We start from the raw sequence: 15175 nt of genomic DNA, 5'->3' as shown, positions 1-15175 counted from the left end.
AGGTGCAAGCCATTCATAAGCCTCAATAATAGAAATGCTAGATTGGACTTTGCTAAAAAACATCTAAAAAAGCCAGCACAGTTCTGGAAAAACATTCTTTGGACAGATGTAACCAAGATCAACCTTTACCAGAATGATGGCAAGAAAAAAGTATGGAGAAGGAGTGGAACAGCTGATGATTCAAAGCATACCACATCATCTGTAAGACATGGCGGAGGCAGTGTGATGGGTTGGGCGTGCATGGCTGTCAGTTGCACTGGGACACTAGTGTTTATCCATGATGTGACACAGGACAGAAGCAGCCAAATGAATTCTGAGGTGTTCAGAGACATACTGTCTGCTCAAATCCAGCTAAATGCAGTCAAATTGTCTGGGAGGCATTTCATAATACAGATGGACAATGACCCAAAATATACAGCCAAAGCAACACAGGAGTTTAATAAAGCAAAGAAGTGGAATATTATTGAATGGCCAAGTCAGTCCCCTGATCTGAACCCAATTGAGCATGCATTTCACTTGTTGAAGACTAAACTTCGGACAGAAAGGCCCACAAACAAACAGCAACTGAAAGCCGCTGCAGTAAAGGCCTGGCAGAGCATTAAAAAGGAGGAAACCCAGCATCTGGTGATGTCCATGAGTTCATAATTACAGGCTGTCATTGCCAGCAAAGGGTTTTCAACTAAGTATTAGAAATGAACATTTTATTTTTAGCTTTTTAATTTGTCCAATTACCTTTGAGCCCCTGAAATGAAGTGATTGTGTAAAAAAAAGGTTTTAGTTCCCATTTTTTTGCAATCTTTTTGTTCAACCCACTGAATTAAAGCTGAAAGTCTGCATCTGAGTTGTTTCATTTAAAATGAATTGTAGTAATGTACAGAACCAAAATTAGAAAAAAGTTGTCTGTCCAAATATTTATGGACCTAACTGTATGTACCTAGAAACTCCTATTCTGTAGCCTAATCATTGTTAATCTGAAGTTTTAGATCATCTAAGGCACTGCTACTTCTGATCTTAGATTTGAAATAAGATTTAGGGATTTCACTGCTTTTCTTTGTCTCCAAGTTTGCTGGAGCAGAAGCCGCACCTGAGGACCTACAGTGCAAAGATCTCCCTCCATTTTTATTATTCTTCCAGTGGATCTGTGCTTTCTCCACTATTACTTCTGATACTTTAATATTACCCCATCAGTCATTCAATAACCCACCCATCAGGCCTGATTTAATAAAGCTTTCCAGGGCTGGAGAGGATACACTTTCATCAGTGAAGCTGGGTGATTCAGCAAACTTGGAATGGATTTCTTAAAAGTCATTTGGTCTGTGTTAGCAAATGTTTTCAATACTGGACCAGATGCATTTCAGGTTTTCTGGATCACCCAGCTTCACTAAATAGAGTGTATCTTCTCCATCCTTGGAGAGCTTTAATAAATCATGCCCATCATGAGAGCTCTGACATGGGAAAGCAAAGTCCTGCCTAGGTTTTAAGATAGCTACTTCCACCTAAACCATGTTCCACTTTGTGAAACAAGGCATGGTAAGTGAGTTAAGGTAAAACAATCAGCTGCAGGCAGTCTACAGTAAATACTGTTGCATATTTACCTACTTTCTGCTTGTCTTTTTAAGGCACAGCTTCCACAGCACAGTTCTCCTATCCTTAACTCCCTAACCTAGCAGGGGAACATACCCCCTAATTTCTGACCTGAAACATAACGCTAACATTACACTAAAGTCCATCTTAATCTCATAAAATAACATATTACCCATTAGACAGTAAATAGGCTTCTTCACTCAGCATGGACAGTTTTGTTTTCATAAAACTATAGCTGTGCAGGTTTTGAAAAGTTTGGGATTTGGGTAGAATAAGAGTAATATTTACAGTTGCACTGATAATTTAAAATTGTCTTTAATATATAAAACCATTTATAAAGTGTAAAAGATAGAAAAATAAAAGTGAAAGTGCTAAAGTTGTAATGTTTCTAAAGCGGTTTAGAAAAATAATTTACTGGGAAATATGGTAAAACCTTCAGCGCACCTGAGGTTAGTACAAAAAAACTGCGGGTCAAAGCAATTATATTGCATTCAAAAATGACTCTGCCATAGTCTTTTGTTGCTATGCTGTTAAATGCTTCTGTGAAAAGGCCTGCTGGAGCTTTATATTCTAAAAAATGTGATGTTTGTTTAGCAAATAAAGCATATAATAAGCATGGAATAGTTTAGCAAACTTGCAAAATTATAGATTTTACAAATTTGATAAAAATTTCACATTTGATTCGTTGGCACTGGATGGGTTAATGTTGCCAAATTTATGCCGTCTTCTTCCTCGTATTATTTATAGAGTTGTGTGCTTCACAGATGAGGGAAGGTCAAGCATTTTAGCCCTTGTTCTGGTATGAGTGCATCCATGTAAATGCTTATAATTTGCATTGTTTTACATATTGGGCCGCTCACCATGGGCCACCTAAATTTATTAGTATGCTTAGAGCAAATAGTTAATATTCATGGGGTTGGACAAGTGCAACACAAAAACCAATATTTTCATTAAAACATTCTCTGTATCTCCCACGAGATCAAGTTAAATGTACAACGACTTGTCTATATCAAATAATAAAATATTTTACTTAAAGTCTTCCTTGCATTTCAGTATGTTCAATACAACATACACAGAACATGACCTGAAATCAGTAAAAAAAATGTACTAAATTAAAAACCAGACAAACTGTACAAGGTTTTATCTGTAGTTTTCAGAAAATAAAAGAGTTTTATTTATTTAGTATTTTTTAGACATATCTTCCAATATTTATAGATGCAATCTCCATCTAAATATATTTTGATCTTGTAAAGTTGCTTCCATGATAATTTACATGCTGATACTGCCAGGTACCTGCTTTGAATGCTGGTTTTTATTTTACAATGGGTAGTGACACATTTACTAAAACGTGATATTTATCAAACCTTAAAAAAAAAACCTAGAAAAAGTAACTTTCCTTTTCCTAGATGTGCTTATTTTCTAAGAACATATACAGTATACAAATAAATAATAGTATTGCAAGTTCAAGTTCTATATGGGAAGGACATTTCATACTGAAACTGTTTGAAAGGATGTGTACCAATTTTACAAATTCCTAATCCTTATTTATGTTACTTTCAATATACAAGAAGACTTAATGACTACCATTATATTTGCGAAGATATATTAGTCATCTGTACACATTTCCATACTTTTTAGTGGCTTTAGCAAATATGCATTAAACTGAAAAAGATAAAGTTTTCCAAACTAATGATATAACATTTTAAACTCATGTCATATTGTATTTGTCACTATAGGGCCAAGGTGAAGAAAGGTGTCAACATTCTGAATGTGAAGATCACTGACCCTCGCCAGTGGGATGTTAAGCAAGAACTGGGCAATGGAGGAAAACATTCAACAACCACTGTGGCCTGTCAAAGAATAGGACCTAGCCCCCGCAACAGGTAGGGTGTCATTCCAACGTACACCAGCTTGAGTATCAATAACTGTTGAAGCAATAAAGGGAAATTATAAAGGCACGTTTTGTTAATGGTGCCTCCATCTGCTTACAAGCTACAGAACATTCATTTCCAGTATCAGCCATAAAATGAATTGGCTTCTTTTATTCCTGACCACATATTTTCACAATGGTAACTTTATTATCCTTTCCTTCTGCATCTGCGTCTTTCTTTGTATGCCATCTGGTTGATATAGAGCCAGGATATTTTCATTCAATATACTGTATTTATTTTCTGTATGTTTCATGGTATCACAATAAACTGTGTCCACTCCAATCCTTTATAATGGCGTCTAACAACAAATTCCAGTGTAGGATGCAGGTGGAGAGGGGATTTTGAAATCATCCATGACACCTTTTAACAGTCTTATTTATTTCTGTTGGTGTGATTTGAAGTCTAACTTTTTTTTCTTTACCATATTGTTCATGAATGTTTCATCCTTTACGGTTCACTAAAGTGAATCTTGAAGATTTTGATTGATTTTGATTGAGTGGATGCCAGCATTACCAATTCAACCTGTAGAGTAATAAGAGGTACATTGTGGTGATTTACTTAAAGCGTAGACACTGTTCTCATGGCATGGTGAATATTGGCTGTGCAAAGTCTGGGAGGTTGGCTTACTAAATAAATTTAAGTAAACTGTTACTCTGCAAGACATCATTCATTTAGCTTAGTAAACCTAAATTAGCCCCCATAAATACTTTAAATCTTTTGATCCTTTGCAGAGAGTTGCATATTCCTAATGCTTTTGGCTACAATTCATGCTCTGTTCAGAATGTTGTTCTTTGTAGTTCTTTCCCCCCGTGGTACAGTAAAGGGTTGGGACTACAAGTGTAAATACCCAAATCCATAATACACTTCCTTTTAGGCAGGAAACTGTCATTGCAGCCACTCTACTGTCACCTAGAGCAGAAATAGTGAAAATCTCCAGCAAGCTCTACATAAATTGACTGCATAAATATATTCAGTCTTAATGCTTGTGATCTCTAAATTCTATTAAAGGACATAATGCTGTGCTGGGTTTCACAATGCATATAAGCAGATTCACCTACCATAGCCAAAGCTGGCATAAAAATTACACTGGTACTTAGAAAGAATGTTAGATGTATGCACATTTATAATTCTATTAATATTGTGTATGTAGAGAGCTTACAAGGCAGGGCAATTAGTCATAAAAAGATATAACCACCTTAGGTTTAAAATATATAAACCTTAGAGGTAGCCATAACATCTTCAGAAATGGAGATTGCTAGTTCCATCCATCTTTTGATATGAAGGTAAGCCCCAAAGCCAATATCAAGGCCGAGCACATTCTTTGGTCTGTACACTGATGGTGGATACTAAACATATCCTAACTCAACAATGAGCACATCCACCATAGTACACATATTTGAATGGACAAAAAGCTTTGGAGTGAACATACCTGATGTTCCCCATGGGTAAAGGTCCCCAACGTCATGGTTTGTATTTTACAGCAAGGGGTAGGTGACCAGTAGGATCCCTTTGTGTTAGTATACACAGCAGCAGTGTCTCTCAGCATAGGTTACCTTGCAGAGTAAAAGTAATGGTACTTGAGCGGATTGTTCTGAAGTCTGTATGAATGGTTTTACCATTTGAACCCTTTCTATTGGGATTCCTACTGGACTTCTATTAAGTACAAAATAATTCTGGGACCTGGTAGAGAGACATATTTTATACGTTCATCTTTTTTTATTAGTATCAGATTTTTATTACAAACCTAATACAGTTTTACAGGTCGTAACAAGATACCTTTAATGCAGTGAAGACTAACATCATTTATCATTAAAAACTAGTTCAGGAAGATAAAGGAATATCAGAATATAAAACAATTGCAATCCAATAGAGATTTTGCTTTAATCTTCTTCTGTCTGTAATTGTAGGATAATTACAGACATTTGCTTTTATTTAACTGCTTTCTTGGTGTTTTCAGGAATGTGTCTTGTACATAGTCAACACCTGTATTATTACATACAGTACATGGCTATTTTACATTTAAAAACTCTTAAAGGCCTAATGTAAAAAAATCAGTTGGTGATTTTATGCATATGTGAATAACAAAGGCATTAAAGTACTTCAAAATGGATTTTCATATTGAAAGCTTATACCCCAGGAGACAAGATGTTACTTTTCCTCAATTTTTAGAAGCAGATACAACACAGTACAATCACTGCATCATTTACATAATGTCTAATTAACCTATGAAAAATGGTAAGCACTGATTATGTAAATGAGAGCTAATGTCCTAATTACCATCAACAGCATTAGCCTATGTAAATGGTTCTCTTATTTTTATTAAGCTAGTTCGGTATTGTGTTTCACCTCTTTTCGTTTATTGAATCACAGACTGATTTTTTTCTGGTCAGGGTTTTTTAAATGCAACATCCTCACAGTCAGTCTTGTTTGATCACAAACATACTGTACAGTTTAACCAATAACAAGGTTTCCAATAATTAGTTAAATCTAATTACATTTGTTTTGGGCATGTCTCCCACTGCGATGTATTTTGTTTGATGTAATGATGAAGAGTGAACCAAGGCATCTTTTATAATTACAAAACATATCTGACACAGGCACAAAGCAGTGCTATGTGGTCTAAATCTTCTTGTACCAGTACCATGCGTATGTATTCCAGGAAAGTATCTAACATGGCATGCAATCAGAATCTGGCTCACATTACAAGTTATACTTGCCAGGCATACTCAAACGCAGATGAAGAAGACGAACCACGAATGGTACGCACCAGGTAAAGCTAAATGTAACATTGAGGTGTGTGCTACATTTATACTTTATAATAAAGCCAGCAACGGTATTAATGTCACAATGTTCCCTTCATTAACCTTAAGACAGAATTAAAGTCTGCCAATACATACAAAAAAACCTCCATATCCTTATACACCATCCATAAAGTCATCCTGCTCTCCAACATCAAACAATCACCATTGGAAGCGGTAAGGGGACCATGGCACTGCCACAGGGAAGGTGGCACACTTCAGATTGGTACTGGCTCAGAGGGAAAATGACAGAAAGTTAGTTTAAACACTAGTAGTTTAACCATTCTTGGTAATTGTCAAAATGTATGTGAAACAGATTATATTCCTAGAAGTAATAATGGTACTATTAGAGCAGAGGGGAAATGTTAAACTTAAATTTTCTTTGAATATAATGGGCCAGGCTAGCTTTTTCATTTAGGTTAAGGAGTAATGACAATTAATCTATTATTTAAAGACACTAAACAGTAAACAAGATACAGTTAGACACTAATTTATAGCATTGAATAGCAGTGTTTGTAGCATAGGAGTGTTTCCTGCAAAATGCTGAAATAAAAGTTGTAATAATAATCACATAACTTGTTAAAGATTAGTTTAATGGTTCTTCAGGTCCTTTTTTTCACCATTCATTCAAATGAATAGAGCTTGGTATAGAGTTTTAAGGAAGCAAATATCCCACTAGTAAAAGCATACCACTGCCTAATAAGCATTTTTTAGGGGCCGTAAAAGAACATCAACCCAGCTGCAGGACCAATATCTTTATCTTTGTTTAAAGATGAACAGGAGGAGCACCAGCAGAGCTCTACAAGACCTACAGAGCACTACTTGTGTGTGTGTTTCTGGCCAAAGTGTCTTCATGAGGGAGTCATGTGGGTGTGACATCCAGTAGTGGGACTTGTTCTCAGAGTCTAGCACCACACAGCTTAGTCAGCACTTGCCAGGGAACACCAGAATTTTTAGGTTCACCACTGGCGCCCCATTCTCTAATCAGATGAGAGTAGGTTCATTCTGACTACATGTGACAGATGTGAAAGTGCCTGGAGACACTGTGGTGAATGTTATATTACCTGAAACATCATCCAGCAGAAGGTCTGTAAAGGTCTAGATGGGCATATCTTTGGAGGGATTCACAGACTCTGCCCTATGAAAGGCAGGTGCATTTTCATTTTACCTGGCGGGCAGGTATGTTTCCCCGGGTGGAAGCAGATTTTCCCTGTGACAGTAGAAGTCCCCCAGTTAATATTAAAGTGGATTCCCACTAGTGGCAGGCAGGCAGACAAGTTTCCCCAGGTGCAAGCAGATTTCCCCAGGCAATGGTTATCTATGCATAGGATGTGCTTGAGTATAAGAACATTTCATAGTGACCTCCAAAAATCAAATATATTTTTTCTTTAAATAAACTAAGCTCTGCTAAAACCCTCACTAATGGGCTGACCTAGCTCAAGTGCCAATAAATAGTTTAAATTAATCTATGTGAATTTTGTATGTATAGCAATAATTCAGCCAGGCTTTAAACTTTTCATACCAAATGACTGATTTCACTTTTTGAGTGTGCCACCTACAATTAGCTCTAAGAATACTTTTCCTGTTCCTGAGTCACCATCTATAAAATGCAACTATTAATCATCTCTCCTCTCTGCCAGTGTCAAACAAAATGACCTTGCAGAGAAATGTGTTTTTAAGATGGTTCAAACATAGATTTATTTTGCTACATAACAACCCTCATTCATACATTTATTAGATACTGGATCGGTGTTTAGGATATGGAATATATAAGCCCAGATTATCACCAAATTAATTTAGATGCAAAAACTATCCTACAGTTTTTCAAGATACAATGATAGATTGTATTGTTTTAAAAAGGGGGTGAGTTACTAAAAAATTAGAATGGCCAAGTGGATCTACATTTACTAATAATACTCATACTTGTAGAAGAATTAAAAAAAAAATTATTTACAGTATACATAATTGTATGATTTCAATACATTAAGCTGTAAGTTTAGTGAAGTATGTATGTTTATAAAGTAAATCACCTCATAGAGAGGTTTTTATATTTTTGTGTTAGTAACATAGAAATGCAACATGTAATTTCTAATCCAACTAAAGAAACTTTGGGCCTGCTGTATTAAAGCTCTCCAAGAAAATGATAGGAATTCTTAATCGATACCTGAGCACATGACATGACTTTAATACTTTGGATTTGCTGGATCACCCAGGTTGTCCCATGATAGTCCATCTTCTCCAGTTTTGGATATCTTTAAAAATCAGGCCCTTTGATCCAATTTCCCTTCTAGTAAAATATTGATAGTATAAAAGTTACGTCATGTGTACAGATATCCGATCAAGAATTCCTATAATTTCCTATGACAAAATCTATGACATATAAATGGGAACTTGTGACGGATATGTTACTGTTTAAAACATTGGTTAATTTAGTCAATTAAGTGCACAATTGCAGATCTGCTCTTATGTACTAACCTTTAAAAAATTCAAGGAGAGAATAGAGATAGGAGATTTAGAAAAAAAAAGGCCTGTGTTACATACACCACAAGGTGATAAGGGCAGTTTATCCTGCACCTCCAGCTTTCAAGGCACTTGTGAATCTGATTGGCGGCTGGGAGAAAATATTATTATTATTATTATTATTATTAATAATAATAATAAACAGGATTTATATAATGCCAACATATTACGCAGCACTGTACAATAAATTGGGGTTGCAAGTGATGGAGAGACACAGACAGTGCCCCAAAGAGCTTACAATCTGGAAGGTGGGGGAAGTATCATACAATAGGAGGGGGATATGGAAAGTAGTGAGGGTTTTAAGGGACAGAAGGAGACTTATAGGCAAGTTTGAAAAGATTTTGAAAAGGTTTTGAGTGTTCTTTTAAAGGAGCAGAAATTAAGTGCAAGCCAAATAAGATAAGGAAGACCATTCCAGAGAGTTGGGGCAGCTCCATAAAAGTCCTGGAACCATGCATGAGACGAGGTTATGGGTGAAGAAGTCATTTGCAGGTCATCGGAGGAACAAAGAAAGTGGAGGTGTATTTTTCCACCAGGTCAGAAACTGGTGGAGACAAGTGGGACGAGAACTGTGGGTTTTGAAGGCAAAGCACAGGAGCTTGAATCTGAAAATAGGGTGAAATGGTGATGGGAGATGATGAGAGCACGTACAAGGAGTTTGGTGGTCTCTGGGGATAGGTAGGGGCAGATTGTTGAGATATTGCTTGGGTGAAAGTAATAGGACTTGGAAATGTTCTGAATATGGGGGGTGAATGAGAGGGCAGAATCGAAGGTGACGTCAAGACAAAAAAGGGGGTGATCAACCATGTCAAAAGCAAAGGAAAGATCGAGGAAAAGGAGGAGGGAAAAGTTGCCTTGTGACTTAGCTCTGAGGAGGTCTTTCGACACTTTACTAAGGGCTGTTTTGGTGGAATGGGCAGCTCCAAAGCCAGACTGGAGGAGGTTCAGGAGAGTTGGTGTTCAGGTAATGGGTGAGTCTTTTATGGGGAGGATGTGGAGGGTTAGACACCAGTGGAAAGGGAAGGGTTTATTAGTTTGGTTAGTGCAGGGGCCAGGGTAGAGGAATGGGCACAGAGTAGATCAGAGGGCATTGGGTCAGGTGGACAGGTAGTGGATAGAGATGATGAGAGAAGACAACAGAGCCGAAGGAGGTTAGTGATGATTTACAGGCTGAAGGGTGGATATGGTTGGAGTGAGCAGAGACATCATGTATGATTTTGACAAGTTCATCTTCAAAATAGGTGGCAATGTCTTGTGTAGAGAAGGTGGTTGTGGGGGAGCAGGTGTGGGGTGACAGTGAGTGCAGTGTTAAAGTGATATAGTCTGTCTTTGTAGACCATAAAGTCGGTGCTAAAGCTAGATTTAATTCACTTGCGCTAGGCTGCACGAACAGTCTTTTGTAGATGTTTGGTGTGATTGTTGTGCCAGGGTCAGGGTTAGCAGGACAAGGGTAGCTGAAGGTGGCAGGGGCAACTTTATTCAGGACCAGAGAAAGAGTGTGGTTGAACGGAGTGGCAGCTTTACCAGAAAATGCTACTTTAGAGAGAGTGGGGGCTACGGATGTAAGGCAGTTTGAGAACAAGTTGTGGTCAAGTTTACGGAGGTTTCTCTGCCATTGACCAAGTCTGGGATGTGGCAAAGGTGGGCAAGAATTAGATAGGTGATTAAGTTGTGATCAGAAAGGGGAAATAGTGAGTTGTCAAGGTGGGTGAGGTTGCAGAGTTTGGAAAATACCAGGTCTAAAGTGTGTCTGGTGATGTTTGTGGGGCCGCTTATGTTCTGTGTCCAAAGGAGGAGAATTGTCTTACCAATGCCTGTATATGGAATACAGCAAGAATGGCTTTTTCGGATCACTACATTATGAATAAAAGGCACAAGGAAATGGTGCTACAGCAATTTCATAGGTGAAAAACTAAACTTTAGAGGGCTTAGAAGTCCTGTAGACTTAGGGTCTAACTTTCAATAAATAATTCACATGTACTTATTATGAAAAATATTGGTAGCAAGTTATGGAATTTAAACTTAGCTTTGAAAATATTTGATCAGGCATATCTGCAGAAAGAGACAGGCAATGTCCTTTCTGCAAAAAAACATGCTTACATCTTTGATTGCTGTGTTCACCTGTATGCATCTTCGCATAGGGGCTGCCCTGGGGCTGCCAGGACTAAATGAACAGAAGTTATATCATCCCGGCCAATCTAGATGGCCAATGATTGAAACCAGGCACTTGAGAAGATGTTGGTGCTGCATCAAAATGAGGACAGGTGAGTATTGCAGTCAGGCAGGTACGTTTATTTTATTGCAGAAGGGATATCTCCTGTCCCTTTTGAAATAAAGGACCCGCTTGGTTGCTTTTTTATCTCTACAGTTTAGTCCCACTCTAAAATTGAGTGGGCCATAAATAGATAAAGTATTTCACAAAAGAATCAGCAAGCTATAAAAGTTTGTCTCAGCTGAGCATAACTGCACCAGTTTTAAGTAACATTTCCACCTGTCTGCCTTTTTAAATTCTCCTTATTTTTGACTACAAGAGACTGATAAATAAAAAGCACCACCCTTGTATTGTAATGTATTATATTTGTGCATGAAACAAATCATTTTGGAATGTCAGTTATTTGCATCAAGTAAAAAAAACATGAAAAGAGGTACAATTGTATTAAAAACATTCTAATGGTACATTCTAATGGTCTCATGCTACAAACACAAAAAAAACTTTTGCTGTAGATCGCTCCTTTTTTGCCATTCGTTTTATTAAATTCTACAATAGAATAGTAAAAACACGATTATAATGGTTTACCATTATATTTACCATATAATATCATAACAATACCATAAAATAAAGCTTGAAAAGAAATACTATACTGAGTTAGAAAGTTGACAAAAATATCATTACAGTCTGATCAGTCTATTGTTCACACACCATTTTTATAGCCCATAGTTTTCACTACTTTGTTTACACAATTACATTTAGATAAAGTATTTCTTTATTGGGATGATTGTATGGCGCGGCAATATTAGAATTTTGGACCAGAATGTTCCAAAGCCTCTACCCAAAAGAATTGTCCTACAATCCAGAGCATTGTTTCTTAACCAGGGTTCCTACAGAGGTTGCTAGGAAATCCTTGAGCAATAAGCAATTTATGCCTCCCAGGGCAGTGTAGCTTACACCAATGATCTTTTTGGCTATCTGTATTGGTGGAATTCTTTCCTCTGATCACAATGCTAATACACTGTAAGCTGTGGATAAAGTAATTATAGCAGAGGTTCCCTGAAGACATTAAAGTTATTTCAAGGGTTCCCCCCATGTTAAAAAGGTCCAGAAACACTGCCTTGTATTTGTGATATTATATTACATAATTTAATTTAATGGTCTCACTTTCTTCTTCCAGCTTATTGAGAAGTATTTTATGAATGATTACATGTATAATGTAACAATGTATAATAGTAAAGCCCAATTTCAGTCAAAACTGTGTACCCTGTGTACCTACCTCTCCAATGGCAACAAAGCATTTTTATTAGTAAAATTGGAGACACAGAAATATTGTGAAACCTTTCCAACAGGGTTGAAGAAAGTAAAAAAAATGTATGAAATATATTTTTTCTTCTTAAGGCTAAAAAGTTACTAACATTTGAGACTTCGGGACCTAATTTTAGCAGAATTCACATTGGCACGGAGGTTGCGGTACTGCTTCCTCACACCAGGAACTGTTGCTGCTCGGTCAGCCCCATAGCAAATGAATAGTGCTGGCAATGAGCTATTCAGCAGTGTACTGCGAGCTGTGAATATAGTAATTATAGAAGGGGTTCCATGAAGACGTGAAAGTTATTTCAATGGTTCCACCGTGTTAAAAAGGTCAAGTTTAGGAAGTTCCAATGGCATCATGATCTCAAGAATGGTCAAGGCTGCATATGTCCATGGTGGGTGTTATGAGCTAGGGTATAACAGTTACAAAGGGCAAGGCAATATCTTTACCTTAGCAATTCTTCATCTGATTTCTAATATTTTTGTGCAAATGCTGTAAATTGGTTAAATTGGAATTGTAGCAGAGAAAAAATAAAGTAAGTGTTGCTTTAACATCTTGTCAGTGCTTCTTCACTACCCTAAACATTTGCTCTATCCTTTGAAACAGGGAGATAATCCTGTGTATGAAACACATATGCAGGACGATAATTACTAGGCATCTCCACATTTACCTCCGATAATCCATTGCTCACTGATTAAATGGCTGAGAAGTCAGTATTTGCATATTTTGCAACAGCAGGAGGGAACATAGAAGGGGGAAGTAGACATTTTTGGTGCCTGCTGTAGAGCATATCATAGAATTTCATTACTTTGCTATGCACAGTATAGATTTACTTTTATCAGCAGAAGACACTGCTGTCTAAACAAATGTGTAAGGTGTATGTCTCCAAGTAGAATCAGCTGATATGAGAGTTGAGGATTGTAATTTAACTCTGAGATGCTGAATGGCATAATAAATGCAGACTTGTAGATACTCAGTGAGTGACATGAACATACCCTTTTGTATGCTTGCAAAGTTTAACCCAGCTAGTGTGCATGCTGTTCTTCACTGCTGAGCCAGCATGCTTCATTAGCATGAAGAAGATCTGTGACCCTGGATGTAAACTAATGATCCTGATATAAACTGGAAGCCCTGGGGAGTACAAGTGTCTGTTTGTGCTTCTCATCAAGATGAACCACTTCCTTAGCACCAGCAATGAGAACACTGCTGTGTTGATAAACAAACTGGACATTTAGGATACTTTCTCATGAGATGGATCACAGGCTTCCTGCACAATGCTACTGGGGCTCTGCCCTCATATGCAATGTGCATCTAGGCATTACATTGAGCTACAAGGCAGTGGACCTATCTTATGAGCCTATTGTTTCTGTCCACATGCTTCAGCTTCAAGATTAAAACCACAAGCCTTGAAACTGCTTACTTTATTATAGAAAACATTTTATTAATTACTGTAGAGTTTTTGGGGCACTCCACATGAGTCTGAAAACATGCCAATATCCTGCACATGAATACCCTGAGCATGCTAGCTTCAAAGTCTTTCCTGAACCCACTGTGTGCTTTAACATTTAAAACACCATAAGAGATTAGATGTATTTTGGACAATCTTTTTTAAACTCTGTGTCATAAACGTGTAACGCTGGCTTTATGTTTTAATATGTCCCGCATCACCAACCTCAAAGCATAGGAATTGTTTCTCTGACTTTTAGGGGCCGTGTGGTTGTTCCATGTGAAAGCATGATGGATAGCAATATGGATAAACCAATATGACTCAATGGCCCAGATCATTACGCAGTATGTGTGTTTGGTATTTTATATTTTATGTTTTCTGTTATACAAAACATCTCCTGTATGATTCTACCGGCCTTTAGGTCATGGCAGGGCATGCTGGAGTAAAGAAGTGTGTCTACTTTGTTCTCTAGTCATTGATCTTACATTGTGATGGATTTAAATGACTAAAGAGTTGTGTGATCCATCATGAAATGGTTTTGTGGAACATAATTTTCCAATTAGCTGCCCTCCCTTATACAAACACAAAGTAGCTTGGGCTTGTTGCATATGCTTTCATTACAGCATGTACCTGTGATTACTTTTTTTTGACTTCAGATTTTGTAGATCATACTGCTCCTGCCTGCACTACTCAATAGCCCAGCCAATGCATATCTATGTGGTTAACCAAGCTGGTTTTAGAGTAGAATCACACAAATCAGACTTTTTCAATATACTGGGCAGGATATTATATGTACCGGTACATTAGAAATGTTTAGAAATGTTTAAACCACTTTACACCATATAAGTTGGAGACCAGAATTTCTTTGATGGATATTTGTCAAGAAACAGATAAAAGTATTCTGTATTAGACTCAATAAATACCTGAAAATGTATATAAATTTACATCTTTGCTGCCTACCCTGGTCTGCCACAATATTTAAATCCTGAATGCAAAATAATATTTTTGTGACTATGTACTCGATCCACATACATTTCTTTTGTACCATGATGTCATTTCAATCTTCATACACTTACATGAGAGCCATCTCCTGTGCCACGAGGCTGCAAAACATAACGGAAAGAATGTTTTATCAGTATACATCTTGAATGGTGGAGGATAGGTTACTTTCCATTTGCGTCACAAGAAATAAAAGTGCTTTATATAAAGTGCACTTAATTTAAAGCCTAGGAACCTAAGGCCCTGTGGAAGTTCAGGCAGCCCAGCTACAACCTTCAAGATTGTGCAGTAAATGAAAGGAATAATGCAGTTGGTTAAATCTGTACACCAACTCTGGTGGGAAAGAGGACCATGCTAGTACAGACAATGCAA

At 37.2% G+C, this 15175-nt stretch overlaps 1 protein-coding gene across 1 annotated transcript in view; it reads left to right on the top strand.

Moving 5' to 3' along the window:
* TMEM132C (transmembrane protein 132C) overlaps nucleotides 1–15175 on the top strand; it is a 264466-nt gene that overhangs the window by 140210 nt on the left and 109081 nt on the right. Inside the window, exon 3 of the mRNA XM_072415757.1 lies at nucleotides 3321–3467. Within this exon, the coding sequence (XP_072271858.1) occupies nucleotides 3321–3467 (147 nt within the window). The remainder of the gene's footprint in view (nucleotides 1–3320; nucleotides 3468–15175) is intronic.

Source organism: Pyxicephalus adspersus, chromosome 6, assembly GCF_032062135.1.
Source record: "Pyxicephalus adspersus chromosome 6, UCB_Pads_2.0, whole genome shotgun sequence".
NCBI lineage: Eukaryota > Metazoa > Chordata > Amphibia > Anura > Pyxicephalidae > Pyxicephalus > Pyxicephalus adspersus.
This window is presented reverse-complemented; position numbering and strand designations above follow the sequence as displayed.